Source organism: Delphinus delphis, chromosome 3, assembly GCF_949987515.2.
Source record: "Delphinus delphis chromosome 3, mDelDel1.2, whole genome shotgun sequence".
In the NCBI taxonomy this organism is placed as follows: domain Eukaryota; kingdom Metazoa; phylum Chordata; class Mammalia; order Artiodactyla; family Delphinidae; genus Delphinus; species Delphinus delphis.
In genome coordinates, this window is record NC_082685.1 from 75584763 (window position 1) to 75602887 (window position 18125).

Below are 18125 nucleotides of genomic sequence, written 5' to 3' on the forward strand. Positions count from 1 at the left end.
AAAATATGATTGATTAAATTCATTCTTGGTATCATTTTAAAGAATGCAGCTTTAGCAAATCTATATAATGAAGTGAGATTATGTTCAAATTTTAGGTTATTGGTATATAATTTTATTTTAAACATACAGGTTTTCATTTTTTTTCTGCCCTTTAGCCGACCTCAGAAAGTGTGTTTGTGTCCGTTTCTACCAGTGCATCCTCTACACATCTCTACCCACTTGTACATAATTCAGCATCCAGCAGAGGTAAGATGTTATAAAATACACAATTTCAGATAGAATATTAGGATACAAGAGGAAGCATACAGATGAACATACTCATCCCTTTCAGCTCTTCAGCATTTTTGAAAATAAATTGATGATAAATGCTCTCTTTGGGAAAAAAATAGTTTCTTTTATATATTATATGATAGTATAATATCATATGCTTTATAGACAGACAAAAAATGTGTTATTTCATAAAATGGTGTTATTTCATAGAAAGTACATTACTGAATTGTATAATGAATATTGAATATATAGAAGTTTAGAACTCCAACAATTTTGTATAGAGGAAAAAAAGATTTTGTGAGTAGAGAGCTAAGAAATTATTGCTTTTTAAATTCTGGTCATAGCTTGTATCCTTTGATGTCTTTTCTTGTTAGGGCAGAGATAATGCTCAGCATTTTAGTGTTATAAAATGAATGCGTAAAATAAATTTTTTACTTCTTTAAGTGACTAGAACAAATATGTATGTTTTACATGTATATATAAAAATAAATATATAAAAATATGTGTACGTGTTGTATAGAAAGACTTTTTAGTTAATAATTTCATATGTTGGTGAGAATTATGCATGTGCTAGTGTGTATGTATGTTAGTAACTCTTGATTAACTGCAGTAATGAAGAGAGGAGTGAAGGAGATCATAGAAAACCAGAAATTATCATCAATACCAAACTAGTTGATGCATGGTACAAAAATGGGTTTACTGTAAACTGAAGTTAAAACTCTTCCAGGCTTTTGAAGGAGGAATAATTTTTTCTTAAATTTCTGAGGTGTATACCACTTGAAGACTTTAACAAAGACATTAAAGTATATTAATCTGTCACTTTCCTTTTCCAAATGATGGAGCAATTATTCTTTTATTGCAAATTGTTAAGTATTTCATTTGTTGGGCAGCCTTTTTTTTTTTCAGTGTTAACAACATGCTTTTGTCAGGATTGTGACACTTTAATCACTAGCATTATTTTACTGCGTTTAAACATACAACACGGTGCAGCTCAAATTTACATAAAATGATAGCTTACTGGCCATAACAGTTGTGGCTAAAACTTGACTTTTGATGTTGAGTGCTGTTTTCATTTTGCCATATGCATAGTATGGGGCCTTTTCATTGTTGTATGGTTCCAGACATAAGATGGCTTTTAAAATGTAGGTGTTTTCATAGATTTGTGGCAGTTTTAATGTTTTCATATCTCTTATTTGTTCCTTTTTTTCTTCATTCCTCTCTTGTCCTCCATACCCCCTCCCCCACTTTCTCCTCCTTCTCTCCCTCCTTCCCTTCCTTCCTTCCTTCATAGTTAATTCACAGTTTAGATGATTCATCCGTAATTGTGTGTGCTATAAATGTATTTTATGTATGTACAAGTACATACATACTGTTTTTCCTTAAAGTTCCAAGGAGCTTTACAATCTTAATCTAAGTCAATCATACTTGGCTGCCTTGTGCTTAATCTCAGCATACTGTTTTCAATAAAAGAATAGGCCAATTTGATGACTTCCCCTAAAAAATGATTGAAAACCATTTGGATAGGCTCTAGGAGGGGGCTTTGAGAAAAGAAGACTTGATGGAGTGGATGAAATGGAGGTGATATGATGGAGCATTTCAAAGAGTAGGTATATGCATATAGAAAATTACTTAAGGATAAAAACAAAACAGTTATCTCAAGAATAACAAAAATACTTTACAAGAAAGAAACGTTGTGTTAAATTGCTTGGCGTTTTGTGAACTACGTATATGTAGGCATTAATGATGTAAATACTGTTTATTGATTTAACTAAAAATATTAGAAGATGTAAGGGTAAGGAGTGTTGTAAGAAAGCTAAATTTTCATTTATTATGAGAGGCTGTAGTTATAGAATGCTGTAGTTAAGAGTAAGGCTCAGGAGTTTAAATCCTTAGCAGCTCTGTAAACTCTGTAACCCTGGGCAAGATAATTAACCTCTCTGTGCTTCAGTTTTGTCATTAGTGAAATGGACATAATAAAAAATATACTTCATTACTTGGTGGTGGTGCGTAGTAAATGAATAATATATAAAATGCACTTAGAATTATATACGTTAAAGTTAGCTATTATGATAATAAATGGTAGTTTTTAGATAATATCTAAAATTGATAAGAAATAGCAAGACATATATAGAAATATGGACATAACTACTGGAAGAAATAGAAGAGTTAAAGTGATTGCCTCTAGGAAGTAGTATTGGGGAGTGTATCTGGGAACATTACAAATCTTTAGGCACCATTTAATTTGACTATTTTACATGTGTTACTTTGACAAAAGTTTGGAAAGTGATTTAATTATGTGTCGAAGTCTCAATAGTGATGGTAAGGAGGGAGGAAAACAGTATGAGACGCTGGAAAATGTCCTGAAACTTCCCTCTCACCTATCTCCTGCTAGTCCCATTCATCATACGAGCTGCTCCAACTTGTTTTCAGGCTTCCTCAGAGTGCCAGCCTGCTACATGTTCTTTTTAGTTAAAATCCCAGCAAATTCTGACTCTTCTGTTTCCTTTTTGAACTTTATATTAGGTAGATCAGTTTAACTACTCTCAGCATCTGCAAATTTACCTTTTACATGCTATTTTAATCAATACTTCCAAGACCCAGGGGTGGAAGAGGTAAACACAAAAATGTCCCTGAGGGTATATCTATGTGTCTGTTTGTGGTTGTTGAATACTGTTACTACAATACTTTTGGTTTCTGTTTAAACGTAAATAATGTAATTATAAATTTATTTTTAATTACTTTTATAAATTCATATATAACTTTATTATTTTGTATATTTACTAAATAACTGATATTCCTAAAGGAAAGTAAGTAATATTTGATATTCCTTTAGTACATTGTCTTTTTTATAGACACAAGTTATTCACTGTGAGGATATGTATATGCAGGATTATATAAACTGGTAAAGCTAACATTGGGCTCTATGTAAGTAAACTGATTAGAGAGGGCCTCTGTCACTTATTTGATCAAGCATGACATTCCGAGATGGGCCAGTGGAGAAGAGCCAGGCAGTGACTGAGCACTATAGACCAAAATAACCAAGAAAAGTATGAGGCTAAAGCAGAATAGCTAAGCACCTGACTTTACTAAGGATTAAGAATGGAATTCTTGTGGCAACCAGAAAGGTGGTTTTTAGTGTTGGAAGTTAGGACGTTGAAAAAAACCCACTGATTTATGGTGAACATTATCTATGATGATAGTTAATGCAATTTACAGAAATGGTCACCAGCTTTTTTCACACTAAAGTTATAATTTTTTTCTTTTTCCATACTTTATTCCTTGGAAGGAAGGCCATAAATCCAGCCCACACTCAAGTAGGAGGGAGAGATTAAACTCCACCTCCTGGAGAGGGGAGAGTTTATGTTTATTACTTGGAATTCTTCTATGAGGAAGATTTGTCACTTCTCTCCCATTTATTTATTCAATCATTTATTTATATCAGTCTAGACTCTGTATTTATTTTATACTTTGGGTTATAATCCAAATACTGTTATTTTGTTGCTCAAGTTGTTCCATTGGGTGCTCTTTAAAATTGGCTTCTGTGTCCCTTTGATATGCCCTATTGTTTTGTTTTTTTTTTGAGCACTTCCTTGCTTTTGGGGCATAAATATCTAGGCAGTTACCTTCAAGTTGACATACTACAAAATGTAATTACTAGTGAAATAAAAAGTTTGTCAGAATAAATGAATTCAATTTAGTTAAACACAAATTTACATTTTTCATAATCTTTATTATTTAGAATAATGTTATCCTTTTTGATCAGTAAACATGTAAATACACCCAAATAGAATAAAAATATACACTTGTATTATATTTAATACTGATAAGTCAGAGAAACTGTACCTCTTTTTATTAAACTGTGGTCTGTAGTAAAAGACTTGTGAAAATTATACATAATGCTGTGAATCAGATGTTCATCAAAAGGTTTTAAAAGCGTGTTTATCTAATTAGAATCTACATTTTAATTAATTATTTAATTACAGGAAAACAAGGTGTTGCGGACAGTTCCTCTGCTAGCAGCATGTCTCCCCCAAGATAAGTGTAAAGTCAAGATTGGTCGTCGCTTCAGTGAGGAAAGGTAAATTAACTTTTAGGGCAATTTAAGTGAATTCTTTTTTTACTTTAAAAATGGTTTCCTTCAAGTTACCTATTAGACCTAGAACGTGGTACATTGGAAATGGTTAAAAAATTTAATTTCTGCCTTCTCTCTCAAAATAATACAAGATAAGCAAAACATAAACATAAACAAAAACAGACCAAAACGGAATAAACAAATTATAGCATTATCTAAATTCCATGGTATGTATGTTGAGCCTAAAAGGCATGTATATTTCCTGTTTATTTCATTTTTGTTAAGATATTTTATTTCAAGATGTTGGTGTACTTGTATTAGATTTAGTTAATGTTTTTCTTTCTTTTTCTTTTACAATTATATATGATATACATTTATATAAACATATATTCATTTCTAGCCCATGAAGGCTTTCCTAAGGTACATTGACTAGAACTATATTTAGTGTTCCAGTTATAGGCACATCCATATTTTAAAAAAATGATAGATTGCCTTCTCTTGTTGTGTTTAAAATATTTTTTTTGATGAGGCCCAGTATGTGCAGCAGTTTGTTAGTTGATATCTTCACAGACAGTTCTGTAATATTCTTGGATCTTATTTTACACTGTATTACAGAACCCATTATTATAAATATATATAATATACTGTATGTATATTGAAATTTTTCTACAAGTTGTTTCTTACCTTTGAAGCATATTTGTTGCTTTTCTACCTATTCAGAGCCTTCACAAATTACTTTGATCCTATCTACACAGTTAAATATATTTTTAGATTTCTTTTTCAGTTCACTTATGAAAATGCTAAGTAAGACTAGTGGCAGCACCAAGCCCAAGGAATTGACCAAACTTTTTCCTTCCTTTATTATTTTAGCTTTGTATTATGAAAACATCATGTTAGAACTTTATAAAATCATTTTTTTCCTTTCTCTGAAACTATTGGTTAGGCATTCTTTTCTCATACAGATTTTTCTTTTGCACAGTTTGCATTGCCTTGTCCCCCAGAGGTGAGCTTTGCTCTGGGCTTGGTGCTGCTGTTGCAGATTCTGCCATTTTGTTGGGAGTGGAAGCACCATCCAGAGCCCTTCACATGGGGAGCAACCACATAATTTACACTGTGACACTTCTTTCACACAGAGGCTCTTTATAATGATAGTTTCTTTATAATTCTTGGATAGATGTGGATATATAATCTGCCAGCTTGGATCTTGGTTATTTTATTGCAAAAATGGTGAGCATCTATGGTGGTAGAAGTGGAAACCATCTGGGTCATCCCTGACATTTGGCTATGTAACCCTTCCACAGATGTGCGTGGGGATGAGAAACTTGATATTTTTCTAAATAGCCTATCCCATTTTGAGCCTATGATATTAAGCTCAGTATTATTATTTTTTTAAATTTTTATTTATTTTTTTGCGGTACTCGGGCCTCTCACTGCTGTGGCCTCTCCCGTTGCGGAGCACAGACTCCCGATGTGCAGGCTCAGTGGCCATGGCTCACGGGCCTAGCCGCTCCACGACATGTGGGATCTTCCCCGACTGGGGCACGAACCCGTGTCCCCTGCATTGGCAGGCGGACTCTCAGCCACTGCGCCACCAGGGAAGCCCTAAGCTCAGTATTTTTGATGGTACCAAATATAGTGCTTACTCAGTAAATTATTATTCACGTATGGATTTTAAACTAAAGCTGACTAAGATTATTGATTTAATATTAATCTGGTAATTGAATGATTTATTTATTTATTTTTATAAATTTATTTTATTTATTTATTTATTTTTGGCTGCATTTGGGTCTTTGTTGCTGCGTGCGGGCTTTCTCTAGTTGTGGCGAGTGGGGGCTACTCTTTGTTGAGGTGCACAGGCTTCTCACTGCAGTGGCTTCTCTTGTTGTGGAGCATAGGCTCTAGGCGTGAGGGCTTCAGTAGTTGTGGCACGTGGACTCAGTAGTTGTGGCTCACGGGCTCTAGAGCGCAGGCTCAGTAGTTGTGGCGCACGGGCTTAGTTCTCCACAGCATGTGGGATCTTCCCTGACCAGGGCTCGAACCCATGTCCCCTGCAGTGGCAGGTGGATTCTTAACCACTGCACCACCAGGGAAGTCCTGAATGATTGATTTAGTTTTTTGTTAGAGTATGTGATGTAACCATGGGGGAATGATTAAGAGACTTATTACTTTTAGTATCCTTTGTAAATGGAATTTAAAAATACTTATTTTCAGTTTTTTGCCACTAGTGTATAAGAAAACAGTTGGGCTTTGTATATTAACCCTGTATACTATGACTTTCTAAATGTATTTGTTAGTTGTAGAAATTGTTTTGTAGATTCCCTAGAACTTTCAATGTAAGTAGGATTATCTGCAGATAGGGTCATTTATATTTCTTCCTTTCTGATGTTTATGCCTTTTATTTCTTTTTCTTGCCTTATTGTAGTAACTGGGACCTTCAGTACAATGTGTATTATGAGTGGCAAAAGCCCCTATCTTTACCTTGATACCAATCTAAAAGGACGTTGTTAGAGCTGGTATTGGCTGTATATTTTTGTAGATGCTACTTATTATTACAGTTTGAAGATTATACCATTTATTGTCTTTAATTGACTTTTAACTTGTCTCCTTCCCCCTCAAGTTTGTTTTGTTGCTTGCAGACAGAGGCTGTGTCATTCTTTATTACATCTCTAGTGACAAAATGCTTTGACATGTATTTTTGAATGAAGTTCAATAAGAATAATAAAACTCCACACCCCCGCCAGGCTAATAAAGACTTTTATTTTAAACTTTTAGAGATCCTGAACTTTCAACTGTTTGTCGGAAGTCTGATACATTAATATTATATCCAGGGGCTGAAGCTGCTAATTTGGAAGAATTTATATTAGATTCTCCTATTTATCCTTCCACAATCATCATCATCGATGGTACATGGAGCCAGGCTAAGGACATTTTCTACAAGAATTCCTTGTTCCGACTGCCTAAACAGGTAAACTAGTATTTTAACATAGAGTAAATACAAATGTATAGTTATACATGTATATATTTTCTGTGAGAGGACACACATATGCGTTTATATATGAATTTGATGGTGTTTAGATATGCAAATGTTATGTACAGAGGTATGTATATGCTTGTGTGTATGTTTTATATGTAAGCAGAAAATTTCAAATTTGTCCTTCTTTGTCAGTTCCTACCATCAGATTTCACCATAGTTTAGGCATTTAGCTGTAATAAAAGTTTCTCAGACATTTAATCAGAGCAGTGTAAGGATTGTTTATTTCTATGTGTATTAATGTTTTTGTTAAGAAGTGTTATGTTTAAATATTTTTGGAATACTAAGGCATGACTGAGTTTTTATGAAATTTATTAGGCATGACTGAGTTTTTATGAAATTTTTTTTTTGTCATTCATGATTATAATCATATGGTTTATCCTTCAATTTGTTGATGTAATTGATGATGATACATTTCCTAATGTGGGACTGTTCTTGTATTATTAGAATGAACTCTACTGGGTCATATTGTACTACCCTTTTGATATATTACAGAAGCTTATATTTTATTTAATGGCTTTAAATTATAATTTGTATATCTTATGTACTTTTATTATAATATTTGGGTACTAAGATAATGGTAACTTCACCAAATAAATAGGAGAGATTTTAATATTTTTCTGTGACTTGGAATAGTTTAAATAATAGTTAACCTAACTTCATTTAGGTGAACTTGAGGTGCTGCCATTTTGTTGTATATGTACAGGACGGTGGGCTGGGAAGCCTTTGTCACGAACCTATAGTACCTATTTCAACTTCCCCCAAATGACTCCGTCCCTGAATTTGTTTTCCTTGGGGGAGGGGGGGATGGATTGTACCATGAATAAGAAGTATTAATTTTTTTAAAGACAAATTGACTTTGAAGATATAAAAAGTTCACTGCAAGAAATAAAAACTGTGAATGAAGAAAAAAAAATAGTTTTGCTCCTTAAAAATTACATGGAGCTCTATGGTGAAGCCACCTGATACTGGTCTCTTTAAAATGGTAACTTTAAAACCCTTCTTTCAAACTCTTTCATGAAAATTATTCAAGCTTTCTACTTCTGTTTGCTTCATTTTTTAATAGTTTATCTTTTCTAGGGAATTATTCCTTTCCCTTGGGTTAACAGATTATTTGCCATATACCTATATATTCTTAAGTACTTATTTTAATTTCTTCTGGATGTTTCCCTTTTTTTTTTCTAATCATAAACACACACACACACACACACACACACACACACACACACACACACACACACACACACACTTTTCTCCCCCATGAACAGACTCAAGAGGGATTTCCTTGTTTATTGAGCTTTTAGAAGTATTAGCCTTTAGATTGTTTTAATGGCTATTAAACTTTATTCTTACTTCATCAATTTGAACTTTTAGCTTGATCAATTTATTTTACCTTTTTCAGCTAAATTATTTTTTCTGATTGTAAGATTTGTGCTATAAGTACTATGTTTCTTTATTAAGATTAGTGAGTTTCTTCTTTAATAATAAAAGGAAAGAAGACTGTAATGTTTCTTCTTAGTATAATTGTCATTGTATCCTATAGTTTTGGATTGATGTGTTTTTGTATCTATACCATTGATATAATTTGTAATTTGTTTTGATTTCTTTCTACCCATGGATTATCAGAGTTCTTAATTCTCAAGTGTTATAACATTTTTGTAGCTATTTTTATTTTTATTTTGTTGGATCATGATAAAATAACATTGCCAACAATATTGTGAATAATTTTATGATTTTTATCAGGGTAAGTACATGGCAAATTTTTGTGCATGTTCTATGAATATAAAAAATTTACCTTCTCTATTTAACAATGAAAGTGTTTTTTTAGTTTGTTATTATGGTTTTACTTTATGCTGTTATTTTTGGCATGCCCGGGCTATTTTATATTGAAAAAGGTATATGGAAAGCTTCTATTTGTGTGCTTTTAATGAAGTTATTCCTACATTTTCTTCTTTTTTTTTTTTTTTTTTTTTTTGTGGTACGTGGGCCTCTCACTGTTGTGGCCTCTCCCGCTGCGGAGCACAGGCTCCGGACGCGCAGGCCCAGCGGCCATGGCTCACGGGCCCAGCCGCTCCGCGGCACGCGGGATCCTCCCGGACCGGGGCACGAACCCGCGTCCCCTGCAGCGGCAGGCGGACTCTCAACCACTGCGCCACCAGGGAAGCCCCATTTTCTTCTTTTTAAATTTATTTTATTTATTTATGTTTGGCTGTGTTGGGTCTTTGTTGCTGCACACAGGCTTTCTCTAATTGTGGTGAGCGGGGGGTACTCTTTGTTGCAGTGTGCAGGCTTCTCATTGCAGTGGCTTCTCTCCGTGGCATGCGGGATCCTCCCGGACCGGGGCACGAACCCGCGTCCCCTGCGTCGGCAGGCGGACTCCCAACCGCTGCGCCAGCAGGGAAGCCCCTTAGAAACATTCTTGCAAGAACGGCCTTTGGCATCTGAGAATGTGAATGGTAAACAGTTTGCTGCACAGATATAAACTTTCCCTAAAGGATGAGTGGCTCACTGTTGTACAAACAATGTGGTGTACAATGAATACTTGCTTTTCTGTAGGAGTCTAAAATTTTGGTGCGTGCCAGGCATAGGGTGCCTATGTAACTAATCGCCAGTAAAGACCTTGGGCCCTGTGTCTCTAATGAGCTTCTCTGGTAGGCAGCACTTAACACAGGTTGTCACAGTGTAATGCTGGAGGATTTAAGTGCATCCTCTTCGACCTCACTGGGAGAGGACTCTTGGAAGCTTGAGCCTGATTTCATTTGGACATGTGTCTTTTCCCTTTGGTAATTTTGCTTTGTGTTCTTTTGCTGTAATAAGTCTTAGTCATACGTTGAACTAGATGCTGAGTTCTGTGAGTCCTAGTGAATCACTAGACCTGTGAGTAGTCTTGGGAACCCATGACAAACTGCGTAACAAAATTCTGCAAAACATAGTATCTTAAAACAGCCATATTATTGTATCTCACGATTTTGTTGGTCAAGAATTCAGTTTGACTTGTTGTCAGAGGTCACTTGGTGATTTTCATCTAATAGTTGGTTTGGTCTGGTGGGTCCAAGAGCTTTCTCCATGAATCTGGCACTTTGGCAGCGATGGATGGAAGGCTGTGCTCAGCTGGGACTGTTGACTGGACTGCCTACATACGGCCTCTCCTGTATTACAGCCCTAAAATGCCAATTAAGAATCAGACTATCCTGAATAGACCGATCATTTATTTATTTTATACTGCTGAAATAGCTTATATTATTATTTTTAGCTGGAATAATTGGAGTTCTGAATTCCCTGTATTACCACATATTTTGTAATGTGTGGTTATTAATTCCTTTTGTTTTCCCCAAACTACCTTCCCTTTGAGTGTTAAGGGATATCTTTTTGTTCTGCTGAATAATTCTGTGTTCATGTTATCTGTACTCTTTGTGATTTTATTAACATGTAACATCTTCTTTTGGCTTTCATATTTCTAAGAAGAGAATGTTTTTATTATATCCTCTTTAGAGAGTGACTATTCTAGTTATTTTTATCTTAACCGTGTCCAGGTTCATTTTTTCATTTGAAAATGAAAAATCTGACCTATATGCAATATGATAGGCTGAGATGCACCATATATATTTTTTTCCTCCAGAAGAACCACGGAGGCATGAGTTCCCTTTGCAGAAAATATTATTACTTTTTATGGCTAGAAATTATTCTTACTTAAGTGGAAAATTTTCAAACCTGTGATTAGAAATATTTCTTTTTTACTCACCAGTTTGTAGTTCCTTGAGAGCCCTTGGAGCCTTTTTTTAAATGAATATCATGAAAAATTCTTGAAATCTTTCAGCGGCTTTTACAAATTTTAGCTCATAGTTTGATAGCTTCACATTTGAGTTCCTTCAGGACTCCTGAGTGAATGTTATTCAATCCTAATTTATTTGTATTCAGCAATCATGTTTATTTTTTGGTATTAACAATAAATGACATCTCTGTTGGATAATATTGCATGTTAGAAAATTTTAGCATGCATTATATAATTTCATTCTTTAAGCAAATTGTTAGATGGTTTGAATAAGTATTTTTTAAAAATTGAATCATAATGTTTTATAGTAGCAGTTAATTTGGCATTCTGTATATGCTATGGATTGTAATAGTTCATATTTGTGAATATTATGTGGCTCTCATTTTAAGAAGTTGTCTCTTTTCATAGCTTACTCCAATTACTTACAATACTATTTTTTTCTGTTTTTGAGATTTAAATAAAAATAATCTCTAAATTAGAATGATAGACTTAGAAGGAAGCTCAAAACTCTGGGTACTAGGGACACAAGAGGTTTTTCATTATCCTCCTTGTAATTATTTTGAAAATTTTCTACATTGAGCAGGAAATTTCAAAGAGGAAAATAAAAATTGCTTGAAATCCTACTATCCATAAATAATCATAGTTAGCATTTTGGTCATTTCCTTTCTTCTGCATCTTCCTGTGGATTTGAATAGTATTGTTAATTATCTCACTTCATAGATGAGAAACCTGAGGCTTAGAGTGATTTTTTAAGTTTGAAAATAGAAGAAATAGAGTGAGAATGGAGATCTTAACGACTCCAAATCCCACTGCTCATGGGCATCTGTTCAGTTTTAGGGGCACCACACTACCATCCTGAGTCCTGGTGTTTAGATGATTGTTGTTGTTGTTAATGTTGATCAAGGCAGGCAGGATATTATGCAGTCCACTTGCATCAGGGATGTTCTGAGATTGATATTTGGATACCTGAGGTGAACCCTGGACACTCATGATCACAGTGAGTCTCCCCTCTGCTTTAGTGCACTTAGAGTGCTCAGTTAGGTGATTGAATTTCAGCCTTGATTTCTGACTTATCATTCCATTTCCCCCAGTGGGACTGAACTCTGCCTTAAATCCCCACCTCCCTAGTTCTTGCTCCTAGAAACTGGACCACAGAAGCTCCACCCACTGACTGGAATCTTGTTCCAAAGATAGGATCATGGTGGTACCATCCACCTGACTCTTCTGACCTTGTCTCACTCACAAGTTAGAGTGCTTTTGGCTATTTGACCACCATTTCAGTGTCACTAAAGATATGGATGTTTGCACTGTTGGTCACTCTCTTTAGGGGGGCAGCCCTACAGTGTGGACTCACTCATATCTACTTTCTTCCTTTTTCTCACTAGCATATATATATTGAAGTTGAAATAGTAGGGACTTTCAGGTTTTTTCCATCAGGGTATACTACTTCCTTAGGATAATCCTAAACTATTAATTAGATATTGAATCTCTGCACTTACCATGTTTTCGTGTATATATATATATATATATATATATATATATATATCTTCTGAACTATTCCCAGTAAAATGAACTTGAGAATTTAGAATCCCTTTAAAGTAATAATTTTCAATCTAAAGTTTACGGGAGTGGTTAAAGACTGAGGTATATACATTTGTGAGTCATTTCCACTTAGGTGGCAAGTGAAACCAGGTTATGGATGATATTATCTAGAATGAGAATATGGAGTTAAAAACAAGTATTTAAGATTGGACCTTGAGAAACTTGAGTATTTAATAACCAGGAGAGAAGGTTGAAACCACAAAGGAGACAAAGAATGTGTAGCCAGATGGGTAGAAAGAAAACTAAAGGAATGTGGTGTCTTGAGAACAAAGGAAGAAGAGTGTTAGCAAAGTTGAATGCTCCTGAGAGATCAGTTAAGTGAGTACTGAGAAGTATCCATTAGTTTTAGTGACATGACGGTTATTGTTTATTTTAGTCAGAGTGTTACAGTGGAGTGATAGGATGGAAACCAGGCAGTCAGGCTTAAGTGGCAAGTAGAGGTGAAGAAATGGATCCAGTTGGTATAGAAAACTATCTTAAGTAGTTTGGTAAGAAGAGAAGTGAGGTAGAAACAAGGGAATTGTGAAGTTGGTGGAAGATGTTTTCATTTATTATATATTTCAAGTAGGGGAGACTTAAGTATAATTAAAAAACAGTGGGAAGGATTTAGTTGAGAGGGAGAGGTCAAGTGTGTCACAGAAAGAAAGGATGTTTGATAGTATATTATGTTTCTGAGGAAGCAAAAAGGCTGCATAAAGCTGCTTTGAATGATCTTTTACAAGTCTTTTTGTGTTGCATGCTTTTATTTCTCTTCAGTAAATACCTAGGAGTGGAATTCCTGTGTCTTTTGTTTAACTTTATAAGGAATGGCCAGTTATCCATTTTACTTCCTCATCAGCATTGTATGAGAGTTTCAGTTGTTCCACATTCTTGCCAACGCTTGTTAGTGTTTTCAATTTTAGCTAATCTAAGGGCAGAGTAGTGGTATCTCATTGTGGTTTTGATTTGCATTTTCCTGGTGATTAATGATGTTGAGCATCTTTGCATGTTTTTAGTTGATCATCATATTTTTTATTTAGTGAAGTGTCCTTTCCTATTTTGGGGGGATTGATTGTTTTATTATTGAATTACAGGAGTTTTAAATATATTCTGCAGAATAGTTCTTTCTCAGACATATGTGTAGCAGATATTTTGTTCTGATCTATGTTTTGCCTTTGCATTTCTTAATGTTGATTTTGAAGAGCAGAAGCTTTTAATTTCAATCAAGTCCAGTTTATCAGTTTTTAAAAAATGGTTTGTATATTTCATATCCTAAGAAATATTTGTCTACCCACAGGTTACAAAGATTTTCTCCTACTTTTTCTTTTAGAAGTCATATATTTTTATTTGAGTGATACATTTTTAGCTGATATTTTTGATTTAAGTTAATTTTTTGTGTGTGGTGTGAAGAAAGTAAAATTTCATTAAAAAGATATGGCTATGTAGTTGTTCCAGTACCTTTTGTGGGTAAGATTTGTCATTCCTCTAATGAATTACTGTGATTCATTTGTTGAAAATACCTTGACCATCTATGGTTCTGTTTCTGTTCCACTTATGTATGTGTTTATCTTTAATGTCAATACCATTCTGCCTTGATTATTGTAGCTTTGTGGTAAGTCTTAAAATCACATAGTGTAAGCCAACCAACTCTATTCTTTTCCTTTTTTAAATTTTTTTTGTGAAAATTGTTTTGGATTTCCTTTGCATTTCTGTATACCTTTTAGCATCTGTTTTTTATTTTCCAATATAAAATAAGTGGGAGTGGGATTGTATTGAATCCCAAGTGAGGATGGGTAGAAAAAGTGAAATGACCTTTTCCAATCAGATTTACATTTTAGAAAGGTCACTCTTCTGACAGAGTGCAGGAGTGCATTAAAAGAGAGTAGGATTGGAGACAGAACAACTTATAGTCCAGGTGATAGATGAAGACTAGAAGAAAGACATTGGTGCAAGTACATACTTTTGAAACCTCTATCAGTTTTCTATTGCTGCCCTAACAAATTACCATGAATTTAGTGGCTTACAACAACACAAATTTATTATTTTATAGTTCTGAAGATCAGAAGTCTGGTACAGTTCCTGGACTAAAATCAAGGTGTTGATCTCCTATGTTTTTTTCTCCTGTGTTGCTTTCTGGAGGACCTTGGGGAAAATCTGTTTCCTGCTCCTTTGGGTTGTTGGAAGGATTCCATTCCTGTGCTTGTATGTCTGAGATCCCTGATTTTTTGATGGCTGTTGACCAAACGCTGTTCCTAGCTTCTGGAGGCTGTCCACCTTCCTTGGTTAGTGGTACTCATCATCCATGTTCAAATCCAGCAATAGCAGGTTGAGATCCTCTCATGCATCCTTTTTTTCTTCTTCTTCTTCTTTTTTTCCCTTCAGTCCTATCTCTCTGACCAGCTGGGAAAGGTTCTCTGATTTTAGAGGCTCATGTGATTAGATTGGACCCACCCATATAATTCAAGAGAGTCTTCCTATATCAAGATCTGTAATTTAGTTACATCTACAAAAATGAAAACTGTATAAAAACTATACTCAGAAGTCTCACTCTTTTTCATATCCCTTCTTCCTCGTTTCCACATATTCTCCATGGGTAATAACTTTTACTAACTTCTTGTTTATTCTTATAGCATTTTTCAAGAAGCAAGCAGATATATACATATATTCATAGTCTCATTTCTATGTTTTTTACACAAAACTCTCTTACTATACATATTCTTTTGCATGTTTTTTAACTTAACACCATTATCGTTGAAATCACTCCATATCAGTTTATAGAGATCTTCCTTATTCTTTTGCTTATAGTACCTGTACTATAGTACCTGTACTCCTTATATCCTTTAAATAGATGAACTATGCTTTATTCATCCAGTTTCCATAGAAAGGCATAGCTTATTTCCAGTGTTTACTCTGACAAATAATGTTGTATATATGTTGTTTCATGATTGTGTAGGTGCTTCTTTGGGGTAAATTCCTCGACATGGGATTGGTAGATCAGAGGGTAAATACTTATGTAGTTTTATAAATATTATCAAATTCCTTTCCAACTATTTTCTCTCATTTTACGTACCTATCAGTAATGTTTGAGAGTGCCTGCTTCCAAACAGCCTTTTCAACAAATTTGTTGTCAGGCTTTTGAATTTTGTCAATTGGATAGGTGAGAAATGGTATCTCATTATAGTTTTAAAAAACTAACTTTACTGAGGTATAATTTATAGGAAGTAAAATGAATTTATTTAAAATATACAGTTGATGATTTTTGACAAATGCATAATCATGTAACCACCACAACAATCAAGATGTAGAATGTTTCCATCATCCCTTAGAGGTTCCTTGTCCTTTTTGTGCTCAATTTCTCCATCCTTCATCCCAGCCCCAGACAATCACTGATATGAATTCTGTCTCAATAGATTCCCCGCCCCCTGCCTTTTGGAATTTTAAATAAATGTAATCGTATAGTATGTACTGTTTTATGTCTGATGTCTTTTGATTAGCAAAATGCTCTTGAGAGTCATCCATGTAAGCATGTGCATAATTTATTCATTTTTTTTACTCAGTGGTATTTCATTGTATGGGTAATTGTTTATCTGTTTACTTATTGATAGATATTTGGGTCCTTTCCAGTCTTTACTATTATTAATAAAACTGCTGTGAAAATTCTTATACAGGTTTTTGTGTGGACATATATTTTCATTTCTCTTGGGTAGATACCTGGGAGTGAAATTGCCAGTAAGTGTATGTTTTACATTATAGGAAGCTATCAAACTGTTTTCTAAATATATATCATTTTATATTCCCACCAATAGTGTTTGAGAGCCAGTTGCTTCACATCCTTTATAACATTTGGTATAGCCTATGTTTTTAGTTTTAGCCACTCTAATGGATGACTAGTGGTATGTAACTATGGTTTTAGTTTGACTGTTGACCATTTATGTATCTTCTTATTATTAAGTTATCTTTTTAATGAATGAGTTGTAAATATTCTGGATATCAGTATATTGTCAGATATATGCAGTGGATTTTCTTCCACATTGTGGTTTATCTCTTCATTTTCTAAATAATGCCTTTCACAGAGCAGAAGTTTATAATTTTGATGAAGTCCAACTTATAATTTTTTTCTTCTATGTTTCATGTTTTTCATATCCTAAGAAATTACCTCCCTCCAAATCACAACTATTTCTTTTATGCTTTCTTCTAGAACATTTGTAGCTTTTTTAAAAAAATTATTTATTTTATTTTTTATTTTATTTTTGGCTGCAATGGATCTTTGTTGCTGTGTGTGGGTTTTCTCTAGTTGCAGTGAGCGGGGGCTACTCTTCGTTGTGGTGTGCGGGCTTCTTAACTGTGGTGGCCTCTCTTGTTGCGGAGCATGGGCTCTAGGCACACAGGCTTCAGTAGTTGTGGCTCGTGAGCTCTAGAGCACAGGCTCAGTAGTTGTGGCGCACGGGCTTAGTTGCTCTGCGGCATGTGGGATCTTCCTGGACCAGGGCTCGAACCTGTGTGCCCTGCTTTGGCAGGCAGATTCTTAACCACTGAGCCACTAGGGAAGCCCCATTTGTAGTTTTGCTTTTATGGTGGTCAATTTTGAGTTAATTTTGGTAAGTGTGACTTAAGGGTTGAGGTTTATTTTTTTCCCAGTGACTATCCACCATTTATTGAAAAAATTATCTTTTTTTTTCATTGAATTACTTTAACATCTTTAAAAACATCAATTGAATATGTATGGGTAGATCAATTTCTGGATGCTATATTCAGTTCCATTGATCTGTGCCTTTCCTTATAGTGATAATACTCTGTCCTGAATACTGTAGCTTTCTTTATAGACCACCTTGAAGTCTGGTATTATAAAGTCATTCAATTTTGTTCTTTTTAAAAATTGATTTGGCTAATTCTCAGTCATTTGCATTTTCATGTAAATTTTAGAATCTTCTTGTCAGTTTCTGCCAAAATGCCTGCTGTAATTTTGGTTTGGATTACCTTAAATCTTTAGATCAGTTTTGAGAAAATTGACATCTTAACACAATTGAGTCTGTCAGTCCATAAACGTGAACATGGTATATCTTTCTATTAATTTTTCTTCCTTAATTTGTTTTAACAAATTTGTGGCTTTCAGCATTTAGGTCTAGCACATATTTTGTTAAATCTATCTCTAAGTGTTTCATGTTTTTTGATGCTATTATATTGACATTATATTTTGTTGATTTAATTTTCTAATTGTTTGTTGTAATATATTGGAATACAGTTCAGTTTTGTATATTGACCTTGTTTTTCGAGACCTTTTAAAATTTGCTTATTATTGGCAGTAGGTTTTTAATAGATTTCTTAGGTTTTTAAAAACTTACGTGATCACATGTAAGTCATTTTTAGATGGTGAGGTGGTAAAAAAGATGATTATGTTG

General features: G+C 34.2%; 1 protein-coding gene across 2 annotated transcripts in view; it reads left to right on the plus strand.

Moving 5' to 3' along the window:
• Positions 1-18125, plus strand: part of DTWD2 (DTW domain containing 2) — a 90893-nt gene that overhangs the window by 27340 nt on the left and 45428 nt on the right. For both annotated transcript variants that reach the window (XM_060006974.1, XM_060006975.1), the window contains exons 2-4: positions 156-246; positions 4254-4348; positions 7115-7307. In XM_060006974.1, coding sequence (XP_059862957.1) covers positions 156-246; positions 4254-4348; positions 7115-7307 — 379 coding nt within the window. The remainder of the gene's footprint in view (positions 1-155; positions 247-4253; positions 4349-7114; positions 7308-18125) is intronic.